We start from the raw sequence: 15,173 nt of genomic DNA, 5'->3' as shown, positions 1-15,173 counted from the left end.
ATGTTCTTTGGTGAGGGAGATGACAGTATGATACAGAGATGATAATGTTCTTTGGTGAGGGAGATGACAGTATGATACAGAGATGATAATGTTCTTTGGTGAGGGAGATGACAGTATGATACAGAGATGATAATGTTCTTTGGTGAGGGAGATGACAGTATGATACAGAGATGATAATGTTCTTTGGTGAGGGAGATGACAGTATGATACAGAGATGATAATGTTCTTTGGTGAGGGAGATGACAGTATGATACAGAGATGATAATGTTCTTTGGTGAGGGAGATGACAGTATGATACAGAGATGATAATGTTCTTTGGTGAGGGAGATGACAGTATGATACAGAGATGATAATGTTCTTTGGTGAGGGAGATGACAGTATGATACAGAGATGATAATGTTCTTTGGTGAGGGAGATGACAGTATGATACAGAGATGATAATGTTCTTTGGTGAGGGAGATGACAGTATGATACAGAGATGATAACGGGTTGATTCAAATCAAATGTGATTAGTCACATGCGTGGAATACAACCAGTGTAGTAGACCTGTGAAATGCTGACTTACAAGCCCTTATAAAAATATGGATAAGAATAAGAGATAAAAGTAACAAGTAATTAACAAATTATTAAATTATTAAAAATAACAAGATTTACAGTGGGGTGCCGGTTAGTTGAGGTAGTATGTACATATGTACATGTAGGTAGAGTTAATTAAAGTGACTATGCATAGATTTCAGGAGTCTCCTGGCTTGGGGTGGAAGCTGTTTAGAAGCCTCTTGGACCTAGACAGGGCATTCCTCTGACACCGCCTGGTATAGAGGTCCTGGATGGCAGGAAGCTTGGCCCCAGTGATGTACTGGGCCGTACACACTACTCTCTGTAGTGCTTTGCGGTTGGAGGCCGAGCAGTTGCCATCCCAAGCAGGACCCGTGCCAAATATTTTCAGTCTCCTGAGGGGGAGTAGGTTTTGTCGTGCCCTCTTCATGACTGACTTGGTGTGATTGGACCATGTTAGTTTGTTGGTGATGTGGACACCAAGGACCTTGAAGCTCTCAACCTGCTCCACTACAGCCCCGTCAATGAGAATGGGGGCGTGCTCGGTCCTCTTTCTCCTTTATCTTGATCATGTTGAGGGAGAGGTTGTTGTCCTGGCACCACACTGCCAGGTCTCTGACCTCCTCCCTATAGGCTGTGTCATCGTTGTCAGAGATTCAGGCCTACCACTGTTGTGTCATCGGCAAATTTAATGATGGTGTTGGAGTCGTGCCTGGACGTGCACTCATGAGTGAACAAGGAGTATAGGAGGGGCCTGAGTACGCACCCCTGAGGGGCCCTTGTGTTGAGGATCAGCGTAGCGGGTGTGTTGTTACCTACCCTTACCATCTAGGGGCGGCCCGTCAGTAAGTCAGAGACGATAATGTCCTTCAGAGGGGGAGATGAACAGTTGAGACAGAGCTGATAATGTCCCTGGGCTGGTCCAATCACTTGTACAGTATATGACATTTCACTTAATCTCTCCTCTAAATACCAGACACTAACAGGACACATTATTAAAATACTCTTATCACGCATTCTCCCTTCCTCCATTTCACACCGTCTGTTTTACAGTAGCTATGGTCATGGTTAGTCTGGGCGCCAGTCTGGAATTGTCGGGTCAAACAACAATGGCAACGGAATTGGCAAAAACCACAAACTGATCTGGGACCAGGTTACCAAATCAAATGTTATTTGTCACATACACATGGTTAGCAGATGTTAATGCGAGTGTAGCGAAATGCTTGTGCTTCTAGTTCCGACAATGCAGTGATAACCAACAAGTAATCTAACTAACAATTCCAAAACTACTGTCTTATACACAGTGTAAGGGGATAAAGAATATGTACATAAGGATATATGAATGAGTGATGGTACAGAGCAGCATAGGCAAGATGCAGTAGATGGTATCGAGTACAGTATATACATATGAGATGAGTATGTAAACAAAGTGGCATAGTTTAAAGTGGCTAGTGATACATGTATTACATAAAGATGCAGTAGATGATATAGAGTACGTTATACCACGTTGTTCAGGGTGACTGATTTTGCTGTATTTGTGTGGCAGGTAAACTGGGTCACGGGGACACTAACCGTGTGTACCGGCCCAAGGTGATCGAAGCACTGCATGGGTTCATCATCAGGAAGGTGTGTGCCGGGAGCCAGTCATCTCTGGCTCTGACCTCTGCTGGACAGGTACAGTACTGCACACTCAACGCCCCCAAGTTCATGTTTTTTTAAACATGTGATATCTGCTCATCCTGCTACAGTATGTCAGCTTTAAACCAGCTAAATAAACACTGTGTTAGGGAAAATATTAACATACATTTTACATGAACACATTCGGTCTTATTTTCACATGCAAAATCACAGCTAAAGGCCTCATAGTCATTTTGTCTACTGTCCTGAACCCTGATCTCATTGTTCCCTCTCAGTCATTTTGTCTACTGTCCTGAACCCTGATCTCATTGTTCCCTCTCAGTCATTTTGTCTACTGTCCTGAACCCTGATCTCATTGTTCCCTCTCAGTCATTTTGTCTACTGTTTCTGAACCCTGATCTCATTGTTCCCTCTCAGTCATTTTGTCTACTGTTTCTGAACCCTGATCTCATTGTTCCCTCTCAGTCATTTTGTCTACTGTTCCTGAACCCTGATCTCATTGTTCCCTCTCAGTCATTTTGTCTACTGTTCCTGAACCCTGATCTCATTGTTCCCTCTCAGTCATTTTGTCTACTGTCCTGAACCCTGATCTCATTGTTCCCTCTCAGTCATTTTGTCTACTGTTCTGAACCCTGATCTCATTGTTCCCTCTCAGTCATTTTGTCTACTGTCCTGAACTCTGATCTCATTGTTCCCTCTCAGTCATTTTGTCTACTGTTCCTGAACCCTGATCTCATTGTTCCCTCTTTCATTTTGTCTACTGTTTCTGAACCCTGATCTCATTGTTCCCTCTCAGTCATTTTGTCTACTGTTTCTGAACCCTGATCTCATTGTTCCCTCTCAGTCATTTTGTCTACTGTTTCTGAACCCTGATCTCATTGTTCCCTCTCAGTCATTTTGTCTACTATCCTGAACCCTGATCTCATTGTTCCCTCTCAGTCATTTTGTCTACTGTCCTTAACCCTGATCTCATTGTTCCCTCTCAGTCATTTTGTCTACTGTCCTGAACCCTGATCTCATTGTTCCCTCTCAGTCATTTTGTCTACTGTTTCTGAACTCTGATCTCATTGTTCCCTCTGTCATTTTGTCTACTGTCCTGAACCCTGATCTCATTGTTCCCTCTCAGTCATTTTGTCTACTGTTTCTGAACTCTGATCTCATTGTTCCCTCTCAGTCATTTTGTCTACCGTTTCTCTGAACCCTGATCTCATTGTTCCCTCTCAGTCATTTTGTCTACTGTTCTGAACCCTGATCTCATTGTTCCCTCTCAGTCATTTTGTCTACTGTTCCTGAACCCTGATCTCATTGTTCCCTCTCAGTCATTTTGTCTACTGTCCTGAACTCTGATCTCATTGTTCCCTCTCAGTCATTTTGTCTACTGTCCTGAACCCTGATCTCATTGTTCCCTCTCAGTCATTTTGTCTACTGTTTCTGAACCCTGATCTCATTGTTCCCTCTGTCATTTAGCTACTGTCCTGAACCCTGATCTCATTGTTCCCTCTCTGTCATTTTGTCTACTGTCCTGAACCCTGATCTCATTGTTCCCTCTCAGTCATTTTGTCTACTGTTCTGAACCCTGATCTCATTGTTCCCTCTCAGTCATTTTGTCTACTGTCCTGAACCGTGATCTCATTGTTCCCTCTCAGTCATTTTGTCTACTGTTCCTGAACTCTGATCTCATTGTTCCCTCTCAGTCATTTTGTCTACTGTTTCTGAACCCTGATCTCATTGTTCCCTCTGTCATTTAGCTACTGTCCTGAACCCTGATCTCATTGTTCCCTCTCAGTCATTTTGTCTACTGTCCTGAACCCTGATCTCATTGTTCCCTCTCAGTCATTTTGTCTACTGTTCCTGAACCGTGATCTCATTGTTCCCTCTCAGTCATTTTGTCTACTGTTCTGAACCCTGATCTCATTGTTCCCTCTCAGTCATTTTGTCTACTGTTCTGAACCCTGATCTCATTGTTCCCTCTCAGTCATTTTGTCTACTGTCCTGAACCGTGATCTCATTGTTCCCTCTCAGTCATTTTGTCTACTGTTCCTGAACTCTGATCTCATTGTTCCCTCTCAGTCATTTTGTCTACTGTTTCTGAACCCTGATCTCATTGTTCCCTCTCAGTCATTTAGCTACTGTCCTGAACCCTGATCTCATTGTTCCCTCTCAGTCATTTTGTCTACTGTCCTGAACCCTGATCTCATTGTTCCCTCTCAGTCATTTTGTCTACTGTTCTGAACCCTGATCTCATTGTTCCCTCTCAGTCATTTTGTCTACTGTTCCTGAACCCTGATCTCATTGTTCCCTCTCAGTCATTTTGTCTACTGTCCTGAACCCTGATCTCATTGTTCCCTCTCAGTCATTTTGTCTACTGTTCCTGAACCCTGATCTCATTGTTCCCTCTCAGTCATTTTGTCTACTGTCCTGAACCCTGATCTCATTGTTCCCTCTCAGTCATTTTGTCTACTGTTCTGAACCCTGATCTCATTGTTCCCTCTCAGTCATTTTGTCTACTGTTTCTGAACCCTGATCTCATTGTTCCCTCTCAGTCATTTTGTCTACTGTTCCTGAACCCTGATCTCATTGTTCCCTCTGTCATTTTGTCTACTGTCCTGAACCCTGATCTCATTGTTCCCTCTCAGTCATTTTGTCTACTGTTTCTGAACCCTGATCTCATTGTTCCTCTCAGTCATTTTGTCTACTGTTCCTGAACCCTGATCTCATTGTTCCCTCTCAGTCATTTTGTCTACTGTTCTGAACCCTGATCTCATTGTTCCCTCTCAGTCATTTTGTCTACTGTTCTGAACCCTGATCTCATTGTTCCCTCTCAGTCATTTTGTCTACTGTCCTGAACCCTGATCTCATTGTTCCCTCTCAGTCATTTTGTCTACTGTTCCTGAACCCTGATCTCATTGTTCCCTCTCAGTCATTTTGTCTACTGTCCTGAACCCTGATCTCATTGTTCCCTCTCAGTCATTTTGTCTACTGTTCCTGAACCCTGATCTCATTGTTCCCTCTCAGTCATTTTGTCTACTGTCCTGAACCCTGATCTCATTGTTCCCTCTCAGTCATTTTGTCTACTGTTCCTGAACCCTGATCTCATTGTTCCCTCTCAGTCATTTTGTCTACTGTCCTGAACCCTGATCTCATTGTTCCCTCTCAGTCATTTTGTCTACTGTCCTGAACCCTGATCTCATTGTTCCCTCTCAGTCATTTTGTCTACTGTCCTGAACCCTGATCTCATTGTTCCCTCTCAGTCATTTTGTCTACTGTTCTGAACCCTGATCTCATTGTTCCCTCTCAGTCATTTTGTCTACTGTTCCTGAACCCTGATCTCATTGTTCCCTCTCAGGTATTTGCGTGGGGCTGTGGTTCATGTTTGGGCTGTGGTTCCTCTGAAACCACATCTCTGAGACCCAGGTTCATCGAAGAGCTCAGTGTGACCAAGATTATTGATATTTCCTGTGGGGACAGCCACTGTCTGGCTCTGTCTCATGGTGAGAGACTAACAGATGGCCATGTTTGTAAAAGTTCTTCATGGGTCTACAATGAAACCGTTTAGCCTACCATCCGTCCTCCTCGTCATACGGATCCAGTAAATACCGACAATAACACATTATAAATGTATAAATGTATTATTAACTGGATGGTTCGAGCCCTGAATGCTGATTAGCTGACAGCCGTGATATATCAGGCCGTATATAACACGGGTATGACAAATTACGTTGGTAACCAGTTTATAATAGCAAAAGGGCATCTCGGGGGTTTGTGGTATATGCCCAATATACCACGGCTAATGGCTTTATCCAGGCACTCCGCGTTGCGTCGTGATTAAGAACAGCCCTTAGCCGTGGTATATTGACCATATACCGCACCCCCTCGTGCCTTATTGCTGAATTATAACACATTTTAAAGCCTCCTGACATTAAAGTGTTTAGCAAAACGCATTACTTTTTCGGCTACTTGTAATAACATAAACTTGACTTGAAGACATTGAAAAATTGGACACATGCACATTCTTCTATTCCCTTCCTCCTGTCAGAAAACGAGGTGTATGCTTGGGGGAACAATGCCATGGGGCAGTGTGGCCAGGGACACACCTCTACACCTGTCACCAAGCCGAAGAAAGTGATTGGTCTAGAAGGAGTGTCAATCCAGCAGATCACCGCTGGCACTTCCCACAGCCTGGCCTGGACCGCTGTCCCCACCGACAGGTATGAAGGAGCACCTCGGGGGTCTTTGTTCATTTGGAAAACAAGTATTTATTGGACAAGTTCAAATGGGTTTTTACCTCCCTGTTTCAGCGTTTTCTCTTCCAGTGATGCCTCCTGAACACTACCCAGAAAGAGTAACCGTTTGAATTGAAAACAGTCAAGCTTGCTATATGTATTCAAAGCCACATTCTATCCTTGTTTGATGGATGAAAAAGAAAAACAAAAAAAAAGATCTTCCGTCTGACAGCTATTTGTCCTCTTGTATCTGTGTTCTTCTGATCTCATCTTGCAGCTCAGGCATTGCATTATTCATTGATTTGTTTATAAAAATGAGTTATTCCTGGACAGGCAGGTTGCTTGTTTCATAATTTATTTCCTTATTTAATTTTACATTTTTTTCCTGGGCTGGACAGGCAGTTGGTGGCATGGCATAGACCGTTCTGTGTGGACCTGGAGGAGAGCACCTTTACCTATCTTCGTAGTTTCCTGGAGAGATACTGTGACGGGATAGGAGGAGAAATGCCCCCTGCACCCTTCCCCTCCAGGAGGTAAAACAACATGCCTCCTGCACCCATCCCCTCCAAGAGGTACAACATGCCCCCTGCACTCATCCCCTCCAAGAGGTACAACATGCCCCCTGCACTCATCCCTCCAGGAGGTACAACATGCCCCTGCACCCATCCTCCAGGAGGTAAAACAACATGCCCCCTGCACTCATCCCCTCCAAGAGGTACAACATGCCCCCTGCACTCATCCCTCCAGGAGGTAAAACAACATGCCTCCTGCACTCATCCCCTCCAAGAGGTACAACATGCCCCCTGCACCCTTCCTCCAGGAGGTAAAACAACATGCCTCCTGCACTCATCCCCTCCAGGAGGTACAACATGCCCCCTGCACCCTTCCTCCAGGAGGTAAAACAACATGCCCCTGCACTCATCCCCTCCAGGAGGTAAAACAACATGCCTCCTGCACCCATCCCCTCCAAGAGGTACAACATGCCCCCTGCACTCATCCCCTCCAAGAGGTACAACATGCCCCCTGCACCCATCCCCTCCAAGAGGTACAACATGCCCCCTGCACCCATCCCCTCCAAGAGGTACAACATGCCTCCTGCACCCATCCCCTCCAAGAGGTACAACATGCCCCCTGCACCCATCCCCTCCAAGAGGTACAACATGCCCCCTGCACTCATCCCCTCCAAGAGGTACAACATGCCCCCTGCACTCATCCCCTCCAAGAGGTACAACATGCCCCCTGCACCCATCCCCTCCAAGAGGTACAACATGCCCCTGCACCCATCCCCCCAAGAGGTACAACATGCCCCTGCACCCATCCCCCAAGAGGTACAACATGCCTCCTGCACCCATCCCCTCCAAGAGGTACAACATGCCCCTGCACCCATCCCCTCCAAGAGGTACAACATGCCCCTGCACTCATCCCCTCCAAGAGGTACAACATGCCCCCTGCACTCATCCCCTCCAAGAGGTACAACATGCCCCCTGCACCCATCCCCTCCAAGAGGTACAACATGCCCCCTGCACCCATCCCCCCCCATCCCTCCAAGAGGTACAACATGCCCCCTGCACCCATCCCCCAAGAGGTACAACATGCCTCCTGCACTCATCCTCCAAGAGGTACAACATGCCCCCTGCACCCATCCCTCCAAGAGGTACAACATGCCCCTGCACCCATCCCCTCCAAGAGGTACAACATGCCCCCTGCACCCATCCCCCAAGAGGTACAACATGCCCCCTGCACCCATCCCCCCAAGAGGTACAACATGCCCCCTGCACTCATCCCCTCCAAGAGGTACAACATGCCCCCTGCACCCATCCCCTCCAAGAGGTACAACATGCCCCCTGCACCCATCCCCTCCAAGAGGTACAACATGCCCCCTGCACTCATCCCCCAAGAGGTACAACATGCCCCCTGCACCCATCCCCTCCAAGAGGTACAACATGCCCCCTGCACCCATCCCCTCCAAAAGGTACAACATTCCCCCTGCACTCAACCTCTCCAGGAGGTAAAACATCATGCCCCCTGCAGTCATCCCCTCCAAGAGGTTAAACCACATGCCCCCTTCCCCTCCAAGAGGTTAAACCACATGCCCCCTGCCCCTCCAAGAGGTTAAACCACATGCCCCCTTCCCCTCCAAGAGGTTAAACCACATGCCCCCTGCCCCTCCAAGAGGTTAAACCACATGCCCCCTTCCCCTCCAAGAGGTTAAACCACATGCCCCCTGCCCCTCCAAGAGGTTAAACCACATGCCCCCTTCCCCTCCAAGAGGTAAAACCACATGCCCCCTGCCCCTCCAAGAGGTAAAACCATGCCCCCTGCCCCTCCAAGAGGTAAAACCACATGCCCCCTTCCCCTCCAAGAGGTAAAACCACATGCCCCCTGCCCCTCCAAGAGGTTAAACCACATGCCCCCTGCCCCTCCAAGAGGTTAAACCACATGCCCCCTCCAAGAGGTTAAACCACATGCCCCCTTCCCCTCCAAGAGGTAAAACAACATGACCCCTTCCCCTCCAAGAGGTTAAACCACATGCCCCCTTCCCTCCAAGAGGTAAAACAACATGCCCCCTGCCCCTCCAAGAGGTTAAACCACATGCCCCTTCCCTCCAAGAGGTTAAACCACATGCCCCCTGCCCCTCCAAGAGGTTAAACCACATGCCCCCTCCAAGAGGTTAAACCACATGCCCCCTTCCCCTCCAAGAGGTAAAACAACATGACCCCTTCCCCTCCAAGAGGTTAAACCACATGCCCCCTCCAAGAGGTTAAACCACATGACCCCTTCCCCTCCAAGAGGTTAAACCACATATCTCTTTCCTCTCCAAGAGGTTAAACCACATATCCCTTTCCTCTCCAAGAGGTTCAATTCCTGCAGTGGTCCACAAACCAACTTGTGTATGTCAAAACAGAATAAGCATTTACACCTTGTCTTACTGTAATCACTTTCGGGATAACAAGGCCAATGATCTTACCCCATTTAGCACAAATGCCTCTCCTGAGAGGAGTGATCATTTTATATGGTTATGAACACTCCCTCTGTCTCTTCCTCGCTCCCTCCCTCTATTCAAGGGGAAACTTGGCACAAGTCTAGAGGCATGTAGTGAAGCTGGAGGACATATGGCCTCATCTGAAGGACAGTTACTGAGACTCACTATCTCTTGCTCTCTCTCTCTCCCCTCCCTCTGCCTCTCTCTTCTCCTTCTATCTTTATCTCTCTCTGTCTCTCTCTCAGGGAGCACCACCAGTTTGTCTTGCTGTGTATGAAGCTGCTGTCCATACACCTCTCTCTAGCCCATGCTGGGGGCACAGGGGCCACAGTACTAGGGGCCCAAGGGAGGCCCCTCCGAAACCTGCTCTTCAGGCTCATAGACTCCAGTGTACCTGAATCCATACAACAGGTACAACTGACACGATCAATGTCACCATATCAAGCATATCTTAATAAAGACACCGTAGCTAGATTTGTGAAAGAAGTAACTAAAATGGTAGTAAATATTCTAAGCTTTTCAATAGACTCATTAGAACTACTAATGCAATTGTTTGCAGGCATTCAGATTCTACTATTTTCTGTTGTATATATCCCCAGAGGTCTCCAGCCAGTGCTGATCTATCACTAAGGTGTGTGTTGTGTGTGTTCCCCAGGCGGTGATGAACACTCTGTCCATCGGAGCGTCTCTGCTGTTGCCCCCCCTCAGGGAGAGAACTGAACTGCTCCACTCACTGCTACCTCAGGGCCCAGAGAGCTGGGAGAGCCTCTCTAAAGGACAGGTAGATAAATACACCTAGCCTAGCCTACTGCTACCTCAGGGCCCAGAGAGCCGCTCTGAAGGACAGGTAGATAAACACACCTAGCCTAGCCTACTGCTACCTCAGGGCCCAGAGAGCTGGGAGAGCCTCTCTTAAGGACAGGTAGCTAAACACACCTAGCCTAGCCTACTGCTACCTCAGGGCCCAGAGAACCTCTAAAGGACAGGTAGATAAACTCACCTAGCCTAGCCTACTGCTACCTCAGGGCCCAGAGAGCCGCTCTGAAGGACAGGTAGATAAACACACCTAGCCTAGCCTACTGCTACCTCAGGGCCCAGAGAGCTGGGAGAGCCTCTCTTAAGGACAGGTAGCTAAACACACCTAGCCTAGCCTACTGCTACCTCAGGGCCCAGAGAGCTGGGAGAGCCTCTCTTAAGGACAGGTAGCTAAACACACCTAGCCTAGCCTACTGCTACCTCAGGGTCCAGAGCTGGGAGAGCCTCTCTATAGGACAAGTAACTTAGCACACCTAGCCTAGCCTACTGCTACCTCAGGGCCCAGAGAGCCTTTCTAAAGAACAGGTAGCTAAACACACCTAGCCTACTGCTACCTCAGGGCCCAGAACTGGGAGAGCCTTTCAAAAGAACAGGTAACTAAACATACCTAGCCTAGCGCTACCTCAGGGCACAGAGAGCCTCTCTAAAGGACCGGTAACTAAACACACCTAGCCTAACCCTTCATGTCCTACCGCCCTCTCCCCCTAGCGTCTGCAGTTGGACATGGTTCTGAACAGCCTCCAGGAGCAGTCCCATGTGGCCTCTCTGCTGGGGTACTCCTCTCCTGGGGAGCTGACTGCTGGGGCTGGCCCCCTGGGGCCACCCCTGACCTCCAGCCCAGACCGGCCCAGCCCCAGCCCAGAGGCCCTCCACGACCATCTCCACCTGGCTGAGATGCTGCTCAAGACCCTGTTGCTCAGCATCGGATTCTACACGGTACAACTGGCATTTTTTAATTTATTTTTATTTTTATTTCTTTATTTAACCTTTATTTAACTAGGCAAGTCAGTTAAGAACAAACTCTTATTTTCAATGACGGCCTGTTCAGGGGCAGAACGACAGATTTGTACCTTGTCAGCTCGGGGATATGAACTTGCAACCTTTCGGTTACTAGTCCAACGCTCTAACCACTAGGCTACCCTGGCAGTGGGGGGAGGCGTACTGCATTAACACTTATTTGTGCGGAATAGATTAGAAACGTTAGTTGTGAGATCTATTAAATAGTTTGTGGACCATCACAAGTATGCTTTAGTTTTTCCCTTTTGTATGAATGAAACCTGATGGGTGTTCGTTAAAAACACCATGTCTCCAGCTTCTCATCTATACATGTGTCAGCAAAAGTTTAATAGAGGGTTGTAAACTGGAGCTGGGTAATAATGGACTATCTCCTGCTGCTTCCTGCCTGCCCTGCAGGAGCGGGCGTTTGGTGAGCTGGAGAAGAACAGTGACAAGCAGCAGTCCAGCCGGTCCCAGAGACAGACGGATCCTCCCTCTCACTTCCACCACCTCTTGTCAGCCCTGCACAAACACCTGCTGGCCCATTGTTACAGCCAGACCAACACAGAGGTACTGGTCCATTGTTACAGCCAGACCAACACAGAGGTACTGGTCCATTGTTACAGCCAGACCAACACAGAGGTACTGGTCCATTGTTACAGCCAGACCAACACAGAGGTACTGGCCCATTGTTACAGCCAGACCAACACAGAGGTACTGGTCCATTGTTACAGCCAGACCAACACAGAGGTACTGGTCCATTGTTACAGCCAGACCAACACAGAGGTACTGGTCCATTGTTACAGCCAGACCAACACAGAGGTACTGGTCCATTGTTACAGCCAGACCAACACAGAGGTACTGGTCCATTGTTACAGCCAGACCAACACAGAGGTACTGGTCCATTGTTACAGCCAGACCAACACAGAGGTACTGGTCCATTGTTACAGCCAGACCAACACAGAGGTACTGGTCCATTGTTACAGCCAGACCAACACAGAGGTACTGGTCCATTGTGACAGCCAGACCAACACAGAGGTACTGGTCCATTGTTACAGCCAGACCAACACAGAGGTACTGGTCCATTGTTACAGCCAGACCAACACAGAGGTACTGGTCCATTGTTACAGCCAGACCAACACAGAGGTACTGGTCCATTGTTACAGCCAGACCAACACAGAGGTACTGGTCCATTGTTACAGCCAGACCAACACAGAGGTACTGGTCCATTGTTACAGTCAGACCAACACAGAGGTACTGGTCCATTGTTACAGCCAGACCAACACAGAGGTACTGGTCCATTGTTACAGCCAGACCAACACAGAGGTACTGGTCCATTGTTACAGCCAGACCAACACAGAGGTACTGGCCCATTGTTACAGCCAGACCAACACAGAGGTACTGGCCCATTGTTACAGCCAGACCAACACAGAGGTACTGGTCCATTGTTACAGCCAGACCAACACAGAGGTACTGGTCCATTGTTATAGCCAGACCAACACAGAGGTACTGGTCCATTGTTACAGCCAGACCAACACAGAGGTACTGGTCCATTGTTACAGCCAGACCAACACAGAGGTACTGGTCCATTGTTACAGCCAGACCAACACAGAGGTACTGGTCCATTGTTACAGCCAGACCAACACAGAGGTACTGGTCCATTGTTACAGTCAGACCAACACAGAGGTACTGGTCCATTGTTACAGTCAGACCAACACAGAGGTACTGGTCCATTGTTACAGCCAGACCAACACAGAGGTACTGGCCCATTGTTACAGCCAGACCAACACAGATGTACTGGTCCATTGTTACAGCCAGACCAACACAGAGGTACTGGTCCATTGTTACAGCCAGACCAACACAGAGGTACTGGTCCATTGTTACAGCCAGACCAACACAGAGGTACTGGTCCATTGTTATAGCCAGACCAACACAGAGGTACTGGTCCATTGTTATAGCCAGACCAACACAGAGGTACTGGTCCATTGTTACAGTCAGACCAACACAGAGGTACTGGTCCATTGTTACAGCCAGACCAACACTTCTACTGTACATGGTTAGATTTTCTTTAGTTTGACGTTCTACAGATTTCGCGTGAGATACGTTGCTGCTGTATCCTGGAGCCATCTTGGAAAAGTGATGTAATATATTATTGAATTCTAAAAGAGTATGCGAGTTGCTCTGAGGCGCTCAATTCCTTATTTCCACCTGTCTTACCCCTCTAGGATGACAGCAGTGTGACGTTGCTCCACAAACACCTGTGTCTGCTGCTACCCTACACTGCCGAGACCTTCAGGAGGTCCACCATCTTACTGGAGGAGAGCTCTCTGGACAAGCACGTCATCCACAAGCTACACAGTAAGAGATCGATGCCTTATACACCCGTATGAATATAAGAGTTTATCCATATGTATAGGGGCCTATATATGAGCCCAAGCCTGGAAAAAAAAACAAAAAAACAGAATCAAATAATGATTGTGCCGTTATACAATTACATAATGTCATTATGATGTCATAAGGTGTATGCACCAATTTGTAAGTCGCTCTGGATAAGAGCGTCTGCTAAATGACTTAAATGTAAATGTAAATGTAACATAACCCACCGCATATTACACCTGGCAGAGAAACATAAAAAAAAGACTGATTGAAGATATATTTGCTACATAAATGGTCTAGCCTAAATTAAATTCAGAGTTTGCCTATAGTTGTAGTGAATTAGTATTTGATTTTGAATACCCTAGTAAATAGGGCATTTTTTTGAAGTTTTCATCAAATCAAATCAAATCAGTTTTCATAATGAATAGGCTGACTCATGACCTTTTAGCAACAGAATGTCACTGTGCGTTTCCATCTGCTCTCTCTCCTTCATTCCTTTCTCCAGTGTGCAGAGAGAGGGGATATCAACAGTTGAATGAAATATCTTTCTTTATGAAAACATGTTACAATCGATGTTCCTGAGCAGATTTCAGTTAGATTCCCAAATTAAGCGCTGGGTAGCTTCAGGAGCAGGGGTTTTGAAGTTTCTTTTAGAGCACATGGCATGAAGAGTTTGGATGCGATAATATCACCTGTCGCACGGCGAAATATGAGTGAAACGACCCGGAGGGAAAGTGGCATCCAGTCGCTTTTCCAGTGCATACGGATGACATGTATTTTTCCCCTTGCCCCTGTTCCTGTCGATTTGATAATGTCCCCTTTTAAATCAAAACTAATTTTAAATTGAGAATAGTCTGATGGGTGAAAATATGATCACTTGATTAGAGAACAGCGTGCGCAGCCAGAGGCAAGGAGCCGAGAGCAAGCTTTTTCTTTTGTTGCTACTTTCTCAAATCCTCAATAGCCTGTAGTCAGACCATACAGTGCCTTGCAAAAGTATTCATCCCCCTAGGCGTTTTTCCTATTTTCTTGCATTACAACCTGTAATTTAAATATATTTTTTATTTGGATTTCATGTAATGGACATACACGAAATAGTCCAAATTTGGTGAAGTGAAATGAGAAAAAAACAATGCATATGTATTTACCCCCTTTGCTATGAATTCCCTAAATAAGATCTGGTGCAGCCAATTACCTTCAGAAGTCACATAATTAATAAATAATATAATATATAATTTATTATTATTATTTACATAATTAGTTAAATAAAGTCCACCTTTTTGCAATCACATGATCTGTCACATGATCTCAGTATATATACACCTGTTCTGAATCTGCAACACCACTAAGCAAGGGGCACCACCATGCAAGCAGCACCATGAAGACCAATGAGTTCTCCAAACAGGTCAGGGACAAAGTTGTGGAGAAGTACAGATCAGGGTTGGGTTATACAAAAATATCAGAAACTTTGAACATCCCATGGAGCACAATTAAACCCATTCTAAGAAATTGAAAGAATATGGCACCACAACAAACCTGCCAAGAGAGGGCTGCCCACAAAAACTCACAGACCAGACAAGGAAGGC

General features: G+C 46.8%; 1 protein-coding gene across 8 annotated transcripts in view; it reads left to right on the top strand.

The window, feature by feature from the left end:
- The window catches only part of LOC118391619 (probable E3 ubiquitin-protein ligase HERC1), a 136,859-nt gene that overhangs the window by 19,779 nt on the left and 101,907 nt on the right, over positions 1–15,173 (top strand). For all 8 annotated transcript variants that reach the window (XM_052458548.1, XM_052458546.1, XM_052458549.1 and 5 more), the window contains exons 10-18: positions 2,102–2,229; positions 5,540–5,684; positions 6,230–6,401; positions 6,815–6,949; positions 9,645–9,810; positions 10,055–10,180; positions 10,924–11,151; positions 11,629–11,781; positions 13,437–13,569. In XM_052458548.1, the coding sequence (XP_052314508.1) occupies positions 2,102–2,229; positions 5,540–5,684; positions 6,230–6,401; positions 6,815–6,949; positions 9,645–9,810; positions 10,055–10,180; positions 10,924–11,151; positions 11,629–11,781; positions 13,437–13,569 (1,386 nt within the window). The remainder of the gene's footprint in view (positions 1–2,101; positions 2,230–5,539; positions 5,685–6,229; positions 6,402–6,814; positions 6,950–9,644; positions 9,811–10,054; positions 10,181–10,923; positions 11,152–11,628; positions 11,782–13,436; positions 13,570–15,173) is intronic.

Source organism: Oncorhynchus keta, chromosome 12, assembly GCF_023373465.1.
Source record: "Oncorhynchus keta strain PuntledgeMale-10-30-2019 chromosome 12, Oket_V2, whole genome shotgun sequence".
NCBI lineage: Eukaryota > Metazoa > Chordata > Actinopteri > Salmoniformes > Salmonidae > Oncorhynchus > Oncorhynchus keta.
Note: the sequence above shows the minus strand (reverse complement) of the source record. Positions and strands in the feature narration are given on the sequence as shown.